Source organism: Microchirus variegatus (genome assembly GCF_963457635.1).
Source record: "Microchirus variegatus genome assembly, chromosome: 1".
Classification (NCBI taxonomy): domain Eukaryota; kingdom Metazoa; phylum Chordata; class Actinopteri; order Pleuronectiformes; family Soleidae; genus Microchirus; species Microchirus variegatus.
This window is the reverse complement of record NC_139802.1, coordinates 24,253,613-24,274,650: the sequence shown is the minus strand read 5'-3', so window position 1 is coordinate 24,274,650 and position 21,038 is coordinate 24,253,613. Positions and strand designations below refer to the sequence as shown.

General features: G+C 39.8%; 1 protein-coding gene across 1 annotated transcript in view; it reads right to left on the bottom strand.

Moving 5' to 3' along the window:
• LOC310932259 (hemicentin-1-like) overlaps nt 1-20,289 on the bottom strand; it is a gene marked incomplete at both ends in the record, with an annotated part of 32,620 nt that extends 12,331 nt beyond the window's left edge. Inside the window, 8 exons of the mRNA XM_083895552.1 lie at nt 333-608; nt 1,366-1,614; nt 1,716-1,997; nt 9,625-9,708; nt 9,815-10,066; nt 10,250-10,498; nt 19,846-20,145; nt 20,235-20,289. Coding sequence (XP_083751678.1) covers nt 333-608; nt 1,366-1,614; nt 1,716-1,997; nt 9,625-9,708; nt 9,815-10,066; nt 10,250-10,498; nt 19,846-20,145; nt 20,235-20,289 — 1,747 coding nt within the window. The remainder of the gene's footprint in view (nt 1-332; nt 609-1,365; nt 1,615-1,715; nt 1,998-9,624; nt 9,709-9,814; nt 10,067-10,249; nt 10,499-19,845; nt 20,146-20,234) is intronic.
• Nucleotides 20,290-21,038: the final 749 nt, after the last annotated feature.

The window sequence follows — 21,038 nt, the reverse complement described above, 5'->3', positions numbered from 1 at the left end:
ACCGATGGTCACTGACTATACAAAAAAAAGACCGTCATGCCTTGTACTTGTAGCGTATTGCATCGACTTGGAAAAGAATGGCTGTTTTTTTTAAATTAAATGTTACCATTAAATGGTAACATTTAATTTCGACAGTCCGTTTAAATTAATTATTATCAATTAAAATTCCTGGTCACATTATGGCCATACATCATTCAATCAATGCAGAACTCTGCAGGGAACTGAGAATGTTCTGTGACATCAGCAATTTCACTGTCATTTCTGCAGCTACTGTATTCTTTGATGACTCTACTAAATGACAGACTACAGACAACAGAAAATAAAATACTCACAGTTTACTTCAACTCTGTAAGGGCTGCTGGTCAGGTTGCTGACAGAGTTGAAAGCCTGACACTTATAATCTCCATTATCAGAAAGTTGAACTGGGTTCAGAGTCAACGTCTTGTTGTTCATACTAAACATGGTTGTATTGTCAGGCATAAGCAGCTGCCCATTCTTCCACCACTGAACTCTGTCAACAGATCCAACCATGTCGCAGTGCAGAGAAAAAGACTTATGAAGGATAGCAGGACCACCAGTATTATTCACTTCAACTGCTTCTAGTGGATCTGGAAGAGAATGGATAAGAAAAGCTTACTTTCATACATTTATGAAAGGCTGGATCAATATGACAGGTATAATGTGATATTTTGGGAATTACACTAATTGCAGAGAGATAGATGAGACCAATACCATGGTCATACCTGATACTTATACCAGCAGCTGATTAGCTTAACTTAGCATTCAGAATGAAAAGAGGAGCGTGCAATACGTTTTGTAATTAAAACAATATATTGTTTGCTTATATATACAAATACAACATATACAAATATATTTATAGGATCATCATAGTGAAAACAAAATTGAAGCAAAGGCCCAGGCATTGTTCTGGGAGCAGTGTGTGCAGACTTTTTAGCTCTTTGTCATTTAATCAATCCTGTGTGAGCATTTGCACACAGCAGGGACACAAGGAAAAACTGATTTTAGCCACTCAACAAAAGGCTAATGTAACAAAATCCAAGCTTCCTTAAGAATTCTACATTTTAAGAATATGTCCACTGCTTCATCTTGCTGTTAGACGAAAAAATAAAATAAAATAAGAATAATACAAATAAATACAGCCAGAAATGTTGAACTTTAACGGTAATGCTTGGCTTATTTTATTATCTTGAAAATGTGAAGCTAAGCTAACGTACCATGTACCATATTAAACAAGCAAACGTATCACAAGTGTGGTATCTATCTTTCATCATAGTCTCAGCAAACAAGCTCATTCTCCAAACATGTTTTTTTTTCCAACCTTACCTAAAACATAGATCGTCCTACTTGCACTGCTGAACCTGTCCGTGACTGGGTTGTGAAATACACATTTGTAATTTCCTGAGTCGCCCTCTGTAACATTGCGGAGGTAAATTTGTGGACCATATCTATGTAGATTCTGTCCGTTGACCATCCACTCGGTCGTTGCTGAAGGGCTGGTATTCGTTGAGCAAGACAGTGTGATATTAGATCCTGTTCTGTGGATGTGGTTCATTTGGACGGGCATGACATTCATTGTTGTGTTGCTCGGACCATCTAATAATACAGGGAATAAGGAAGTGTTTTGGGGGTTAATGAAAAAATTGTTGAAAAAAAAGTTTTTATGAATTTATGAGTTTGTCTTGGTTGAAACTCACAGCTGATGTTCAGAAACACAGAAGGACTGGTTTCATGGCTGATACCATTGACCACTCTGCAATTAAATGGCCCTTGATCATACTGGGTCACGCTGTCAATGGTTAGAGTGGCATTTCCATCACTGAGGTGTATGTTACCACCAGCTGTGACCACATGGTTGTCCTTCAGCCAAACATAAGACAGAGAGGAGCCCGTAGACACTGAGCACATGAGAATTGCAGTGTCATTGAACTCCACCAGGTTGGTTGCTTTTGCCTCCAGGGTGACGTTGGAAATACGCTCTGCAAAAAGGGAAGTCGCACAATTCAGGTCACAACGAGGTTATTGCTATGTACATCAAGGCTGTATATACCCTATCATTTTAGTCAATTTTTGATCAGATTTCGAGTCAGTGGGGCTTAATTTAAGCTTTGTGTGGTGTTGTTTGTTTTGCAGTTGGACAGAGAAATACTCGGATGCTGGCTTCAACTAGCCTGGCTAATGCAAAACTGCATCTCAGTCTCATTTTATATTGAGTATACAAATAGGAATGACCAATGTACATAGATGAAAATGCCTCTGTATGCAATTGGATGGACCTACAACCAATCAGACCAATAATCAGGATGACATTATGCAGAGCAACAGAAAATGTGTCAACAAACATCCTTGTAGTTTCCTAGGAGCGATGGCTATCTAAGGTGTCTTTTTGTCCAGTTTAACTCTGTGGAGCTAGTCTGCTTCTCTGGTCAAACACCATTCAAATTTGGCCACTGGCTTTCTCAGTCCACACTTGAGTCACTGGAACAAGCTTTTTGTCAACCCCCTGTCCAATCAGCATGAGGCTTGTTGTCTTGTAGACTCCCCCCTTTTATAAACCCCAGAGCTGCCGCTTAATTTCTTTTCTCTATCCACCACTTAAAGTGTGGTGTGAGTGATTGGAGTACCTCACACAACTTACCCAACTCTGTGTAAGATTTCACTTCCAGACCACGCCTCCTGCACTGCTTCCCTGGCTCCCTTCAACCCTCACTAACCTCACAGATAATTATTATTTTTTTTTTAGATCAGGCATTGGGAGGAGCCTCACCAGAGTGTGTTGGTGTGATCCATTTGTAGTCAGAAGTCAGATTTTCTGAGGTCAGGGGTATTATTATTTTATTTTTTTACTCAATAATGCCTCCTGAACTTGGATTTCCAACCCAGAAACTCACTGCTCATAGTACTTCTGTCATATTTGTTACTGTTAATCAGCTGTACCCACACTACATTTTTAACTGTATTCATGCTGCTATACAGTTTGCGTGCACAAAATGTTGAAGGTTGTTATCGCAACTGGTATTTCTTCTTCTTCACTTCTCAGCTGGAACATAGTGAACTCTGACGTCACTCCCAGTTCTTCTGATAGAATGCAGAATTAGGTACCCTTTAATAAAACAATCAAACAAAAAGGCAAAAACAAGCCAAAGCAGGAGGGGGTGGAGTAAACTATATACGTATAGGTTGTGGCCATCACATAAAATGTTGCTTTAGCCTAGAAATTATACAAATTATTTAGACAGTATGAGTTAGAATTAAACAACCAGATTTTTGAAACTTTATAGTGTATGCCCAGCTTGAGTAGTTCAGGATTTTTGCGGTGTGGTTGCATGATGTCCTGCCCAGAACCATCCAAAGACTCGACACATACTAACTCAATGCTCACACAAAACTATTTATACTCGCTGAATAATACATTTTAATAATATGTATATAGACTTCGGCAGGGGAGATATAATAGATCACAGACTAGGCATGCAGAGATTTGTGGCCAACATATTTTGGGATAAATTAGTCAAGTGTATCCGTATGCAAGACACAGATGGAGGCAGATCTCAGAGGTGGATGGACCAATCCAATCACACAAAGCCATACAAGGGATTTTTAAATGATAAAATAACACATTTCTTGCCTGTGCCTTACATCTATAATGCATCATATTTGTAACTTAAATAAGTAATAAATACAGAAAGTTATTTAGCAATATGTTATGGAGTAGTTACCTTTATTTTACTTTATATTTGGTTACATTTAGTTCCATTTATTCTGTAGGACAGTTGCATCTGTCCTTTTGAGGGTAAGCATGATGCTGATGTGACCCTCAGTGAAAATAAGGTTGACACCCCTGATCTAGAGTATCAGTCTGCATGTTCTTGGACTTTGTACGGAGTACCACACATGGGGAGAACATGCAAACTCACAGGAAGGCTCTTGCTCAGACTGGGTCACAAACCTGGTGCTAGCTACAACTCCACCGTGTGGTTGTTTACTGAAACAAATAATTTAATTCCATGTCTACAGCACATTACTGTAAAAGTTTTTAATCAATTGCGAAATAGTTGACTGGAATGAGTAATGAGCGTGATGATTACCATTTACTTATGATGTAGTTATAGAGTAAATTTTGCAGGGTCAAATAAACATTACACTTCACTCTAAACAGTAAAGATTCAATTGAAAATCCAATCCAATTAGCAGTAACAACTTGGTGTTATATTTAACACTAACAGCTGTATTTAAATAATAAGGGCCTGAGTTACTAGATGCCAGGTTCATGGCCCATCCGGCCCGCAGGGTGATATTCCCCTTATTCCCGGTATTCCCTTATTTATTTAATCTAATTTTAAAATACATAGTCTACTTCAAACCGCTACTTTTTTTCACACGGCTTGGATGACCAGTGGTGAGAAGTCATTCACTGGGGCTGGCCGCATGCGAGGAGCGGCTTTTGCTCGGGTCTGCCGGTGGATCCTGACAGCGTGGGGCAGTGTGGAAAAGTCTGCGATCACTGGCGGGCTTCGGGGGGCTGCACTGCTGCGTGAAGAAGAGAACGGCACACGCACGGATTCACCTCCGGACGAGAGTGGCGGCGGGAGCAGTGGCGAGGGAGAGACTGTGACTGACGGAGTCGTTCTGGGGTTGTACGGGTCCGACACGGGTCCGAAGTCGTCTTCCGAAGAAGACGACTTCAGTGGTTTTAGTGTGGGGCTTATGTTCAGGTGCGCTCAATAGTCCAGAAATTACGTTAATTAATTAATTAATTAATTAATTAATTAATTTTCAGTGGAATCTTCAGCTGCAGCTGCACTGATAGTGTGTTGATGGTAGACTAGTCATCTTTTAATTCGCCTAATTATGCATTGATAATATCGGTTGTCCCGTCGCATCTGATGTCAGATCAAAGGCTGTTGGCATGCGTAATGGAAACTCTGCCTGACTGAATGAACACAGATGAAACCAGGGACGGACTGGGACTAAAAAGCAGCCACGGCTGCGGTTGTGATCTATATTTATTTATTATTATTATTATTATTATTATTATTATTTATATACATATGTGTAATTTTGAGAGAAACAGCAGAGCGCCCCCTGGCAGCTCTCAGTGAGCTGCAGGTGAGTCAGGCAGAGAGTGTAGTACCTTTTTTTTCTTTTTACGGTTTCATCCATAGTCTATAGTTTTCTTTGTTTGACATGTCAGGTAATGATGGAGCTGTCCGTCACACCGACGCAGGATGTCCTATGGACGTGGGAAACATAGGTACGGCCAATTCAAGGACGTCATATCCCTCGATCTCAGTTATCTGCTCATCGCAGTCTGTTCAGTGGCTTCCAATTTCATTTTGCGCTTCCGCTGAGTCTGCGCTTTCTCTTTCTCCATGTCGTCAACCCTTGACTAACGCAAAATCCTTATTTAAATAGGGTGGTCTTAACCACTTCTGCACCTGTAGTCAATTGCGGCGGCAATCTAAGTAGGTCACCCGCAAAACGCAAACCAGCAGCAGGCACAACCTTTAGGTTTCCACACGCAATTTAGCGCTCTCTATTTGGGAGCAAAATGTAGTCACACAGTGGAAGTGGCATTGTTGCCTCACAATTAGAAGGTCTAGAGTTTGCATGTCCTCCTGGTGTGTGCATGGGTTTTCTATGTGGTGTAATTTGGCTTCTGCTCACAGTCCAAAGCCCCCCCCCCCCCCCCCAAAAAAAAATGCACAATTGAACACTCGACCGTAAGGTGTGAATTTGAGAGTGAATGGTTGTTCATCGCTGCATGTTGGCCCTGAGATGTAGCAGTGACCCCACCTTTCACTTTGTATAGCTGTGTTTCTATTGAGTGGAATGGTCCAGTTTGATACAGTATATATACAGTATTTTTGTGCATCCACCTGAAATGGTACTAAAATAACCAATCGTACAGAAAGGGTCAGCTGATTGGGAGGTAAAAAAAACATCACTGCCTGGTGACAACTGTTTTTCAACGCTTGACATCTTGTCGAGACAAATAGCCACAAACCAACCAAACAGGGGGGAAAAACATGGTGGATGTCCTCCATTGTTGTTATTGCGCTGATATGGTGTCTTACTACATATTGGTATTGGTATTGAGCTGCTCTTGAACTGTGATTTGCATTCATCCACTCCAACTCTCAGAGAGAATTTTACCTCAAATATTTGCAAACTATATTTGACTGAATATTTGAATATGATGATATATTTAATCAGCGATGAAGTCACTGTGGTGATATGATTATTTTATCTGGGAGAAATATTATGAAACGTGATTGGAGATGTTTTTTTTTAAAGTTATTTTTCTTTAGCTTCATGGAGCTGCTGGCTGAAATACTGTTGAACTCTGATTTTAGCTATCTTTATATACACTTTACGCATACTTGGTGTTTTTTTTCCAATAAAACATGCATGCAAAAAGAGAATAATTTCCATTTTCTATCACAATAACATAATTGTTATAACCTGATTCAACAGCTAAAACGAAAGATGTGTGACCGAACTTGTAAGTCAAGCAAAGCTGACTTCATCTGGTAGCCGCTGCTCAAGGTAAAGTGACCAATAATGTTGTTAATTGTGTTTCCATTATGGTACAGTTGGGTTTCATACAGTACGACACGATGCAGTTTGGAATGTTAAAGCCCTGCGTCAGGCTTGCGTTTCGACTGAGAACAGTACCTTTACTTGGCCAGCGAGGGGTGAGCTGTGTCCGATGGCTGTGTAGCATAATTTCATAACAGTGCAATTAAACAATACAACAGACAACAATGGTGGCGATCCAGCAGCTCTATTTTCCTGCTTGCTTTGTTGCTGTTTGTCAGTAGGGAAAGTAGCTATTGGTTAAAATGTTGCTAGATTTGTTGCTAGTCGCTTTTGACAAAAAAAAGTCGCTAGGAGGATTTGGAAAGTCACCTGATTTAGTGCAAAAGTCGCTAAACTTGGCAACACTGCTGTTCGTCTCAACAAGACATCAAGCTTTGTATGAGAATTGACTGCGGGTGTTTTACTCGCGGAAGTTTTCCATTATTTTAGTACTATTCCTCATGGAAATGCCACAAAAAAAATATATAGCCTTATACCTTATTGAACCAAACTAAACAGCTCCACTCGGTGGAAACATAGTTTAACAGTCTCCCACATTGTCTTTTTATTTTTAATAGCTTGCACATCAATCAAGGCTGATTTGTTTGTTGAGCTTAAATTGTATTTGTATCATGTCAGGTTTCACTTTAAAAAAGTAAAATGAAACATGAAGTAAATGTTCTTACCTTGGACTGACAGTGTTAACTGGCCATCAAATGCATTCAGTGCCTGTAATGTGTACACTCCAGAGTCTTCCATAGACAGTGACATTATACTCAACGATGACGTGGTTGTATTAAAAGCAACCCTGTCCTTCCAGGCGTTGCTAATGCTTATATTTTGTCCGAATATCATCACAATGACATCACGGTTGAACAACCACACTCCTAGGGTGACTGTGGTCGGGCTGTATAGTGTAACATTGCTGCCCACAGGTAAGGGGTTCTCAGAGGCATATATATTCTGACTGTAGACGTGATCTATACAGAAAGCAAGAAACAGACACTGAAATCAGTCACCATTCTGAAACCATTACCAATATTAAGAGTATCATTAAACATGAGCACCTATACAACAACAACAACAACATTCTGATCAAAGTAATTCAGTATATAATCATTTGAACTAACCTGTTGCAAAGCTTATCGAAGCCAAGATCAGGAAAAGCACAGCAGGAGACTCCATTTCACTCCTCAGTGTCTTTTTTTATGAGAAATGTCCAACTTGGTGAAACAGCCTGTATTCCGTCTGTGATCAATTCAAATCTGGTGATATTGTTTGGTCACGGCCGCTTTCTTATCTGCAAATATTTACTCTGTATTGCTCCAGCTTTCTTTTCTCTTGATGCAAATGCTTACCCATACATCACTCTGTGCCACAGACACACACATACAGAGACCTTTTCCACACCACACCTTGTTTTGCCCTGGTCCACTCTGAAGTTTCACTGGTACACAACAAGGAGTGTCCGTTTACTGTAAACCTCTGTTGTTTGCAACTTTGGACAAACCTGAATAAATCATCACGAGGATATTCTGTACTTACATGAAGAAAAATAAGTGCAATCACATGCTGATGACATAATGCTGAGTATTTTTTTTCTGATTCATAGTACACTGTGGCCTTATTTTTTAGGCCTATGGGTATTAACAAAATAATACGGAAATAGGAAAATACATATTGAAATGTATTTAGTCCTTAAATCCTGTGTAGTTTTCCAGTTGACAATCTTTCTGTTCCAGTAAGTTGCTTAAGTTTCCACAGATTAAATCTTCAGTTTTGGCATCATTATGTCGGATTTCTCCCAGCTTTGCTTATCTTATTTATTTAATCAAAAGCAGTCAATCAGGATGTTGTTAAGTGCAGTTAATAAGTGCAGTTAATGTAATCTGTGAAAGAATGTACACAGAATACAGTAAGTACAGTGGCATTTTAATTAAGGATAAATAATAAACTGTATCTCACTATAAATCACAAGGCATTTTGATTATATTACAACATGAATGGAAAATAACAAGTGGTGCAAAGTGAATGTGGTCACAATGAATGCCCAGTTATTAATCTTTATCATGTACTCATACATGTTTGAATGCTTTATTATGATAAAACTGCAATTATTTCAGTATCAAAGTCATCCATGGCCCCCAGCCACCATCACCTGTGAAAGATTAGATTTGGTATCAGTCATATGCATTTCATTACGTGTGCATTTATTTTATTTTATTTTGTTTAGCACCATTAGATTAAACTGTTTTGTTTTTATCTTTTTAACTTTGTCTGCCTTGGGTAGATTTTGGTAAGTATTTGCAAGTATGTTTCAAGGGGACATATTATACCCTATAAAGTTAAACTAGTTCCCTGGTGTCCTAATGAACATGTCTGTGACATGCTTTGGTCAAAATACCATAAGGATGAAGCACCACAGCAGTTCAATCACCCTGCCAAAACAGCCCTGTTCAGAATGGTTTAGTAGTACCTCTTCAGGTTCAGGACTCTGTGCTGCACTGTGGAGCCAAGAATAGAACTTTTCACGGACTTTGCGGACTTCCGGTTTTCATATACCGTTGCCCTCGCCAGCACTCTCGTGTGTTTTACGGACAAAGCCGAGCTCCAGGATTCCAGGAATTTAGCGCATTGTGACGTCCCAATGAGTGAAGTCAACATCGCACATTTTATCTCCTGTACTTAGGGTTAGGGCCACAAAAACATGAGTTTTTCACACTTTGCCGGCTGATGGGGCCTCCAGAGTCCCAAATATAATAAGTATTAAAATGATTAAAAAGTTGATTTAGCATAATATGTCCCCTTTAACTGATGTGGTGTGGTACACAATAAGTCTGACCATTAGGAAATCATGATGGCAGACTCATATTTGACCTCGTCTAATACCTGCAGATATGCCTCATCCATTTATTTCACATGATATGTGTATAAATACTGTAATTAATGTCAATAATGAAGAAAGGACGCTAGGTTGTGTGGAGGACAGAGAAAAAGTAATGCACATAAGATTCTAAAACATGCCTGGCAAGGAGATGAGCAATCGCATCAATAGCAGCAGAGAAACGAGCCACATGTTCACTGCCTGCTGTTTGGATCCTGCAGATGCTGCAGATGCAAAAGAAGTGAAAGGTTAACTTTGTGAGAATGAATCCAGCAATACAGAGACATTAATTAAAAAATAAAATAAAAAAAGTGACACTAGCAAACCCACTTATTGTGATGTGTGAGGTGATACTGCTGTTCATGTTGGTATGGTTGTTTAAGCCCAGACAGGAATATGGACCACTTTGGTCTTCATTGATGCTGTATAGCTCCAGCAGTGGACCTGTCTGGTTCACAGGCTGTCCTCTGAAGGCCCACTGAAACTGAGCTGGAGGGTTGGACTGAGCCGAACACAGCATGGTCAGGTTGGATCCGACAAATAAGGATCCATTCACTGTGAGGGCCATGTGATCTGGGCCATCTGAGAGAGAGACAGGGAGGACAGGGAGACCCAACAGCAGATGACAAAGACAGAACAATAGTAATGACAACATGGAAACGGTGAAACAAATTAATTAATAAATTATATGTATTCACAAATGGACATTTTAATTAACATTGGCCTACTTACACACAATGTTTAAGTCCTGTGGAGCACTTGTACCATTACTGACAGGATTGGACACCACACATCTGAAGGGTCCGTGGTCATAGCGGGTGACATTGACTATATTCATAGTGGTGTTCCCATCAGTGAGCAGGACTCTGTCACTGGCTCTGACCTCAGAGCTGCCATTCAGCCAAAGAAAAGAGGGTGAGGATCCAGAGGAGACGGAACACTTCATGAGCAGGAAACTGTTAAACTCCATGAGGTTGGTTCGATTCACCTCTAGTCTCACATTTAAAATAGGTTCTGTGGGGAGGGGGTGTGTGGGTTGGGACACAAGCAATGATACAACGAAAAGTGATTATTCAGGTTTTTTTTTAAGTGTGGTTGACACATAGTTAGTACTGACAGTGGTCATGTCCCTGCACTGGTCTCACCCCCTGAGACGGACGTTTGCTTTCACTGAATACATGACTGTCCACAGAGATTCAAATTGTGATTTTTTTAAAGATTATATTTGCTACTTCAGGCCCACGGTTGGTGTAGTGGTTAGCACTCTTTCCTTTGCAGCAAGAAGACACGGGTTCCTGGGTTCGAGTCCCATTTGGAACAAGTTCGGAACAAGGGACTTTCTGCAAGGAGTTTGCAAGTTCTCCCTGTGTGTGCGTGGGTTTTCTCTGGGTTCTCCGGCATGTGAGAGTGTGAGTGAATGGTTGTTTGTCTCTATATGTGGCCCTGTGATGGACTGGCGAACTGTCCAGGGTGTACCCCGCCTATCGCCCAATGTCAGCTGAGGCACAGCACCCCCCGTGACCCTACGGTGGAGGATAAAGCGGTAGATAATGGATGGATGGATGGATTTGCTACTTCATCTCTCCATCAAACAGAAACTCTGACTGGAAACTGATGATTGCAAACCCACCCACTGTCCCATACCAAAGTCCATAGAGAAAATTACAAGATATATGTGGATATAAAGCTGCACACAGATGGATTGTGATGTTTGTTCTTCTCAAAGGAGAGTGACAATATACTGTAAATACACTCTAAAATAAAATATAACATAAAAGTACATACATTAAATTGACTATGAATATGGTAAAATTCAGCTATAACGCAAATAATTGGGCTTAGAATTAAGGAAGTGTTATTAAGTAACTTGTTTAATATAATTCTGTCCATTCCATGTCATTTTTATTCAATATATTTACTGTATTTCACAAATGTATTCACTATCATAAATATGATGATTATCAATGCAATAGCCTTTAAAACCACGGAAATAATCACAGATACCGTATCACGATATGAAAATGTCCAACAGACCATTATCTCGTGTCATGATATAGATATGTTATTGAAATAATAGTTGCCTCCTTGTTGTCATAATGCATGCCATAAAACTCCACACCGTTTCTCCCAAAACCGTGAAGTGAATTTGTGTTAATAAAAACTTGTTGTGGGTTAAAATCTTCAAATCCTCAGTCTGTTTGCTGTTGGATCTATATGTGTGTTATGTGTCTACTGTTCCTCATATAAGCACATTTAACAAAAAGCTATTCATTAAATGCTTCCCTGAGACTGATGTTCGACTTAATAAAAGTATTCCATGTTATAAAATGTCAGGCCAATGTCACATGTTCCTCTTAATGTTTCTTGTAACTAATCACTGAATGTCTAAGAGAGGATAAAAATTCATTTTTTAAACCATCAAGGTCAGTAAAATATGAGTGACATGACTCAGCAGGAACAGGTTCTGTGAAACAGAGAACACAGAGTGCCATGATAGAGGCGAGTGTTGACAGATACAGACACACTGGAACCAAGAGGACATGGCAACGTGAGCTAAGGTTATTGTAACCAATAACATGTGTTGTCAGTACAAATATCAGGAAGAAGAAACTCTTTGATTACTGTTCGGTAATCTGTGTTTATCATCTGGAATCTGTAGAGTAAACAATTCATCAGCACTTTCCCCTCCCCTTTCTCTCTCTCTCTGCTCAGTGACCATCCCGGTCTCAGACTGGTTGTCTGCAGCATGGTGCTCTCATTGCTGACTCTAACTCATACAACCAAACTCCAAAATACCTGAAACATCCCTTGACCCTGACCCAAATCTCTGACAGATCGAGGGAGTTTGAGAAGTTGGAAACAACACAAAGGAATGACTCAGTCCAACAGGAGAACTTCTAACAATATTGGTTTATTTTTTAAGTTTTATTTTTATTTGAGTGTGTTTATGCGTATTTATTTACTGGGTATTTGTGTATTTATCTATTTATTTTGTACATTTAGGTAAGCTGGCTACATTGTGCTTTAGCCGCTGGTAGCTCTTGTTGGGTCGGTAACTGAATGGCTTTGTGGTCTCTAGTTGCTGTGGACGGCAATCGAGCTGTGCGCTCTCTCTCTCTCTCGCTCTCGCTCTCGCTCTCGCTCTCCCTCTCCTCACGGGTTGGGAAAACTGCGCTGCTGCTCTCCGGTATGTATATGCAGGCTGATTTTTGTGTGTTTTTAGATGTTGACACAGTATTCTGAGTATTTTTGCTCTCTGCTCGCTTGGCAGGTGACTGGGCCAGCATATGATTCACAGTCTAAATATTTATATTGTGTTGTGCATGTTGTTTTGTTGGTTCCCTGGTGGTGGTGTCCGTCATTGGTCCCTCAACAGCACTTGGGTGTCATCTGGATGGTTACGGTAATCAATGTGGTGTACATTAGGACCCCCAGCCCTAGCCCGGGCGTTTGTGGGCGTGTAGAGTAGGTTGAGTGTGCAGGTACCGTAATAAAAGAAAAGTGAATGATCTTATTATATGTTTAGCCATATTGTGCAAATAAAATAATTGTTTAATTGTGGAATCACGTCTCATCTCTAGTGCTTTTTGAATCGGTGTGCTCAATCTTGGGTGAGCCCTGACATGGGCGGTATTACTTTAATTAGTTACTTCCTTGGGGTGAAATTCCCTGAGGTGGCGTTTCCTCTCACCTGTCGCCACTTTGCCACAAAAGCTAAAACCCTCCCAAATTATGTTTAATATATTTAAATAAATTTGCTTCACTGAAGAAAGATTGATCATTTAATATAATAATAATTTACTTCAAATACAAAAATATGTTGCATAACATCAGTGAATTAAATAGTGGTTCTGTAAGATCCATATTTAATATTTTGTATGGCTTCCATGAGCTTGAAGGAATTATTCAGTTTGAAAAAACATGCAATGGATGAATGTATGTATGAATGATCGTGGTGGTCGGAGGGGCTGTTCGGGGCACACATTGGCAGCCACGCTTCTGTCAGTCTGCGCCAGAGCAGCTGTGGCTTAATTGATGATGGGTCATTTGTAAAGCGCTTTGGGTGTCTAGAAAAGTGTTCTAGAAATGTAATGAATAATAATAATACTTTTGTCAGGGACTGTATCTGTGCTCATGTAGAGAGGTGTGGTTTCACTGACAGCTTAGACCAGGAGGGGGTTGTGCTATGTAAATGTGATGATTCTGTCTCTTGGCTCCCAGAAGGTGTAAATCTTTGAGGCTAAAATTCTCCCTAAAGCAGTTTGAGCAGTGGTCATATTCTTTAAATATTATCCGATTTACATGTGCTAGACATTGTTGGAAAGCTTAATAATCACACTTTCAGAATCTGTAAATATTTTGTGACCGGTTTTGTCATGGCTGGCCACAAATGTGTGTGAGTAGGGTGGGTGGGTGTTCTTTGTTGTTGTTTTTTATGCAAAGCACTGTAGGAAAAGTGGTATATATAAAGATTGATTGAGTAATTGATTTGAAGCGCCTTGCTTCTCTCCTCAAGACTTTTATTGCTCCCCCTCTGCCTAGGTCACTTATCTACAGTGGCCCTGAGGTGCAAAACACAAACACAAACGCAAATCACAAAACACAACACACATCAAAAACACAAACGCAAATCAAAAAACACAAACGCAAATCAAAAAAACAAAAACATTAACCCAAAACGGAAACACAAATCACACAACACAAAAGCAGAAAACACGAAAAACATTAACTCAATGCAAACACAAAAGCAGAAAACACGAAAACATTTACTCACAACACAAACACGAAAGCAGAAAACACAAAAGCATTAACTCACAACGCAAACACAAATGCAGAAAACACAAAAACATTAACTCACAACGCAAACACAAATCACACAACTCAAACACAAAAGCAGAAAACACAAACACATTAACTCACAACACAAACACAAAAGCAGAAAACACAAACACATTAACTCACAACACAAACACAAAAGCAGAAAACACAAACACATTAACTCACAACACAAACACAAAAGCAGAAAACACACTATAGCTCACTTGGTAGAGCTGCCGTCCCTAGTAAAAGTGCACACTACAGAGAGCCTCAGTTTGAATCCAGCCCCAGGCAGAAAACACAAACATAAAAACATTTAGCACAACAACATAATCTCACAACGCCAAAAAAAGCAAACAAAAGAGCAGACATCACAACGGGAGTGCATGTCAAAACAGAAACGCAATTCAAAAAACAACAACGACCGTTGTTTCCTACGGAGCCCTGCTAGGGTCAGGTGTGGAAAATGTTTTCGTGTTTTCTGCTTTTGTTTGTGTTGTGAGTTAATGTTTTCGTGTTTTCTGCTTTTGTGTTTGCGTTGTGAGTTAATGTTTTTGTGTTTTCTGCTTTTGTGTTGTGTTTTGTGATTTGTGTTTGTGTTTTGCACCTCAGGGCAACCGTACTTATCTTCCTGTTTGTTGATATCCTTGTTGACTTTATGCCTTCATACATACACCTGATAAAGAGGCCAATGTTAAACTGATATGCCCAATACACCCACATAGTGTTTGCTTACTCAACAAGGTTCAGATCCTTCTTTGGAGCTCTTCCCTGAGGGAAAATCCGGTTTAATATAAAACAGAGAAGGCCTATGACCAAGTCTTTTATCACTGAAAGCACTTTCTTTCTTTCAGCTTCATCCGCTCTAGGGGTTGCCACAGTGATCCACACATGCTGGTCCAACCCTCCCATTTAATATCACACTAGTGTTGTGTCAGTCATGAATGATTTGTTCCTTTCTTAGTTCTGTTGAGCTCAGCAGCGATCGTGGCGGCCGGGAGTGGAACTGCCGCGTTCTGTGAATCACTCGTGAAATCGTTCACTATGGAAGCAAATGTGTACCATTATCCTAATTAAAATGCATTAACAGAAATGCTTTTTCATTTTCAAAAGGGAGCTGCATTTTGTGACTCATAAATAAAATTAATAATCGATATTTCAAAATGAATTTTCATTTTCGACTTCTAGACTGCTCATTCTGTGCCTTAATTAAAAGACAAAGCAAACAGAGAAATGCTTTTTTGTAGGGCTGTCAAAATTAACGCGTTAACGCAGGATGATTAATTTGTGGAATTAACGCTTTCTCACTTTCATCGCGCTACGGGTAGATGTGCAGTTTATGAACAGGCAAGTCGGCGGGCAAATGCATGGGGCCCGAGCCGATAGGGGGGCTCCCGACACTCGAAGCCTAAATTCCCCAGTGAGCAGCCGCATCCCCCGTCCCCCTTAAACAACAATGACATCTCAGTAGGAAACCCCCCTAACAGGGCCCCACGCCACCTCACGTTAACCTGTGTGAAGTTATCGTTCTGCAAGTTGTAAACGAAGCTGAAGGAAAATGAAGAGGAGTTATCAATCAGGTAGAAGAGGAAGAAAAAAAGAGGATGAAGAAAAAAGAAAGAAAGACACACAGTTGTAAGTGGAGCTGCTGGCGCAGATAATGATATAATCCTAACATTAACAGTCATTGTCTAACTAACGGGGACACAGACAGCAGCTAACATTAGCGTCAGAATGCTTACGCTAATGCTAACTAGTAGAAGCAGGTGCTGATGAGGAATTTCCTGCTGTGGGTTTAGTTCCCCCAAGAAAACTATTTAACTTCTATACTTTACATTTTGTTTATAATGTGAGTTATTTACAGTGCAATGTGTAGTTTGTTTTAAGTTATTTACAGTATTTTATTTTTTTCTATTTATTTATATTGTCTTATAATGTGGGTTCTTGACAATGTAATGTTTATTAAGTTTGTATAGGTTTTTACAAGTTATTTACAGTATTTTATTGTTTTTACATTTATATTTTCACATACTTTATTTATCTCTCCGTTCCTACAACAATATAAGGAGAAAATGTGAATTTTTCTGGCATATTTACGAATGGTAATTAATCGTGATTAATCCAGAGCTACCCTGTGATTAATCTGATTAAAAATGTTAATCTTTTGACAGCCCTAGTTTTTTGTTTTCATGTTCGCCCGCAAAAAGTGTCTCATAATTCAAAATGAGTTCGCAATACGGAGGGCCCCAGGATAGTGACGTCAGTGGCCATGCCCCTTGTTCTTCCAATCGTGCTGAGCATAGATATGTAAAGTATAGATGTCTTACGGCGGAGGGAGTGTCAAACGACAGTATTGGCCAGCAGCGCGGATGACACATCTACCCTTTTCATGTCTATTGTGCTGAGGAGGTGTTATCCGTGATGTCGCCAGACTGCCGACGACTGATTGACCAGATTGCTGTCACAGGAAAAAAAAGTCTTACACAACTGTAGATCAGTTAAAACTAACTTAACAATCCCAAAAACGTGGGTTAATCTCCAACAATTACCAGGGGAAATAAAGATATCCGCAATCGCATTCGTACTAGTGGAAATGTTATTTCAAGATATCTACAACTTTGATTGTACTAGTCAAAACTACATTTAAAGGTCCCATATTATACCCTATTAACCCAAGTTAAACTAGTTCCTGATGCCCTAATGAACATGTCTGTGTCATCCTTTAGTCAAAATATCATAAGGATGAAGCACAATAGCAGTTCAATAACCTGCCAAAACAGCCCTTTTCAGAATGCTCGGTTTTGTGCCTGGTCATTTACATGTGAATGAGACCCAGGTAAACACACACACCCACTGCTTCCAGGGGAGTGTCGATCTAACTTACTATCCACAGCCATACTGTCGCCACTTATCACCTATTGTCATGCACCGTCGTCACTACCCCCGCTCCATATACCCCATAGTAATGTCCGTTTACCCGTTGTTACTGCGTTTCACCCTAATGCATAGTGACCACAATTTTGGCTTCTTGCGATCATAAAAACATTAAAATCGAAGAAAAACGATTAATGCGCGGTAAATTATGTAAATTCCTATGCTAGAAAATAACATTTACCGTAATTGTAATGAAATCACACTGAAGTGACGTCATTTGTCCTAGGAAGAATGACATTTTGGATAGGAAGAATTTAATTACAGATATCTGTAATACATATCAGTCTAGCTATTAAATGTTAAAACGGCTACCTGTCAACTGATATCAATACTTTTATGGATATCTGCAATTACATTGTTTCGTGTCATAATTCTAACTGTAGATATCGGACATTACATTTTTACTAGTCACAATGTATTTTGGATATTCAAAATTACATTCTGGATATTTGGAATAGTTTTTCATTTTGAATATCTGAAATGAAAATTATGACTAGTAACAATTGGATTGAAGATATCTGAAATTGGAGTTTCTCCTAGTAAGAATTCTATTGCAGATATCCAGAATGTTCATTCTGGATATCCAGAATGACGTTTCTGTAAAGCCCAATACACATGAATGGCAAAAGTGACTTTGTGGATATCTAAAATGACAATTGTGGATAGGAAGAATGTCATTGTGGATATCTGAAATGTTCTTTTTGACTAGGAAGAATTGAATTACAGATTTCTGTAATATCCAGCCTAGCAATTAAATGTTAAAATGGCTTATCATAGACCGGCTGCATGTGTGTGTTTGTGTCAAACGGAGTCTGCGCTACTGAGAACTCCGACACAAGGATCGAGCCAAACAATAATGCCGAACTGTAGATGGGTTAAAACTACTTTAACAATCCTAAAAACGTGGGTTAATCTCCGACAATTACCAGGGAAATGTCTGACATTTCAATATTTAACCGAGAAGTCTGGTCCGCGATGGTCCTCCACTCATTTCTGTGAGTGTGTGTAGCAGAGCCAGATGAAGGGGAGTGGCCAGTGACGTCACTATCCTGCTCCCATCCGTATTGCGAACTCATTTGAATTATGAAACACTTTTTGCGGGCGAACATGGAAACAAAAAAGCATTTCTCTGTTTGCTTTGTCTTCTAATTAAGGCACAGAATAAGCAGTCTAGAAGTTGAAATTTAAAATGCAGTTTGGAATATTGATTATTAATTCTATTTATGAGTCAAAAAATGCAGCTTCATTTTGAAAATGAAAAAGCATTTCTGTTAATGCATTTTAATTTGGGAGTCACCAAACCTATCCCTGAGTCACGTAGCAGGGCTTGCTAAGCACTGAACAATTCGGTGAACAAATCTTTTGAACAAATCATTTTAATGAACGGATTCTAGTGATTCAGTACACTCAAATGAACTGCTACTAAAAGAGAGATTTTCACTCTACTGGCCACTTCATTAGGCACATCTGTTCAACTGTTTGTTAACACAAATATCTAAGCAGCAGATCACATGGCAGCAATTCAGTGTATTTAGTAATACACTTCTCTCTAGGAGAAAATATGGCGTGTTCATGTCAGAGGTCAGAGGAGATTGACTACACTGGTTTGAGAAGCCAGAAAGACCACACCTCTGAACACATCATGTCGAACCCTGACTGTCAGGCTACAGCAGCAGAAGGTGCCACTCCTGCCACTTTATTAAGTTTCTCCTGTATATTAATACAGTGGCCAGTAAGTGTACCATTACAAGCTGGTAATATATCAGCTATTCAGATTATATTATACGGTGACTTAAATCATCATGGATTCCTTTTTTTTATCTATGCAGACAGTTCAATAAGGCAAAGAGAACAAAGCCTTCACAGAGCAATCCATATTTCAACGCTCATTGAAACTATCATCTTGAATTAGAATATATTCAACACACTGTTGGGTCGTAACCAGCCAATCGAGGTGGTTGGTCATACAAATACTTACTATAATAAGTACAATAAGTGACACACCTTTTATCAACATTCATCACAAGCCTTGAAACATAATCATAAAAGCAGCAAAATCACTGGACTGGAACAAGAACCAATGATCACCTTTTTACAACAGAAGAACCGTAACAGAAAGAAAACTGATCTATATATCTGCCTGCCTGCCTGCCTGCCTGTCTGTCTGTCTGTCTGTCTGATTGTCCGTCCGTCCGACCAACCTACCTACCTATCTACCTACCTACCTATGACAGTCGGAACAAGGCCTTTTAGCATGGAGTCTCCAGGTTCTCTGGTTTCCTCTCGCAGGCCAAAAACATGTAGATGTTAACTGGACACTCTAAATTGACCGCACGTGTGAATGTGTGAGCGTATGGTGGTTCGTCTCTGTGTGTTGGCCTTGTGATGGACTGGGGACCTGACCTGCCTTTCGCCCTGTGTCAGCTGGGATTGGTTCCAGTGACCCATGACCCTCATGTGAAGGATAAAGCGGTAGACAATGGATGGATGAATTGAATTACATAACACTGCACTACTGTTTTACCATGCTTATAATGCTTCTAATTGACAAAGCCACCAGAATGTGTTAGCCCCAGCCCTGACTTTGAGCCACTCAAGCTGATTCTCACCAAAAACTGTGATTGAAGTGTTGGCTGTCAGTGTGGGGTTGCTGCTCTGCATCATGTAGACTCCTGAGTCCACCACAGTGATGGAGCTCAAAGTGAGCGCTCCACTGACGATGTTGACTGATGCCCTGCCTCTGTGAGTGGCAAAGTCCGCCACCTGGTCCCCCACCCACGTGAGGATGAGGGACGATCCCACTGCCCAGCTTCCAGCCGTCAAACTCACGGGAGGAGACAGAGATAGTGTCAGGTTGTCCCCGGCGACTGCAGGGTTAGTGGAGGGCTGGATCTCCACAGCACCAGAGGCTAGAAAACATAAGGGAGAGAGCAACATTTGTCAATTCCTGTAATATAAGTGACACAAATTTTATTTTCTATTCATCCTTGTATCCTACCTTGTATTAAAGCCAGCACTACAACAGGCAGTGTCCATGCTCTATTCTTCTCCATTTTCCGCTGATAGTCTGAGATCTTCACTGTGTCTGCTCCATTATAAATGTCCTTTCTATGTCCAACCCCCTACCATAAATATAAATCCCCAGGAAACTATAAGATCTTTTGTGCAGGTGTTTCTGATCATTAGCTGTCCACCTTTGTTAAAGCTACAAAAGGTTCATGACATCTTATGTTTACTATCTCGGGTGAAGTTCTGTAAATGGTCAATCTGCAAAATGACAAATTATGACAGAAGGTATGCAAGGTTTCTTTTTTTTCAATACTCTTGGGTTCATGCTGCTGGCAAAGCCATTGTACCTTCAACAGGACCACTCGGTAAACACCTGTGTCATTATTTGAACTGCAGTGGTGCAAAGTTCATTATCTGGGTACACCTGACTCACAGAACTGATATTGTTATTTGTATAGCAAATGTTGTGCAGCCTACAGTTGGTGTGAGAAGGAAAAGCAGGATGAGCCAATACAATACTCGGTATCGGTCTAGTCAAAATCACTTGATTATACAGATTAAAAGAGAGACAAATGTTAAACCAGATGCTTGTATATGCACAAACTATAACAGATAAAATATAAACACTTGACTCCATTGTTTCCTTATGTGCATTTTTTTCTTTTTCTTTCTGATATATTTGAGAAATCTCCATGAACTTTTAATTTTGAGAGAGTATTATTTACATATGTTACAGTTTTTCTCCATTGGTTTGGCTCATTTCTTGAAACAGATATGACAAAATAACATGGGC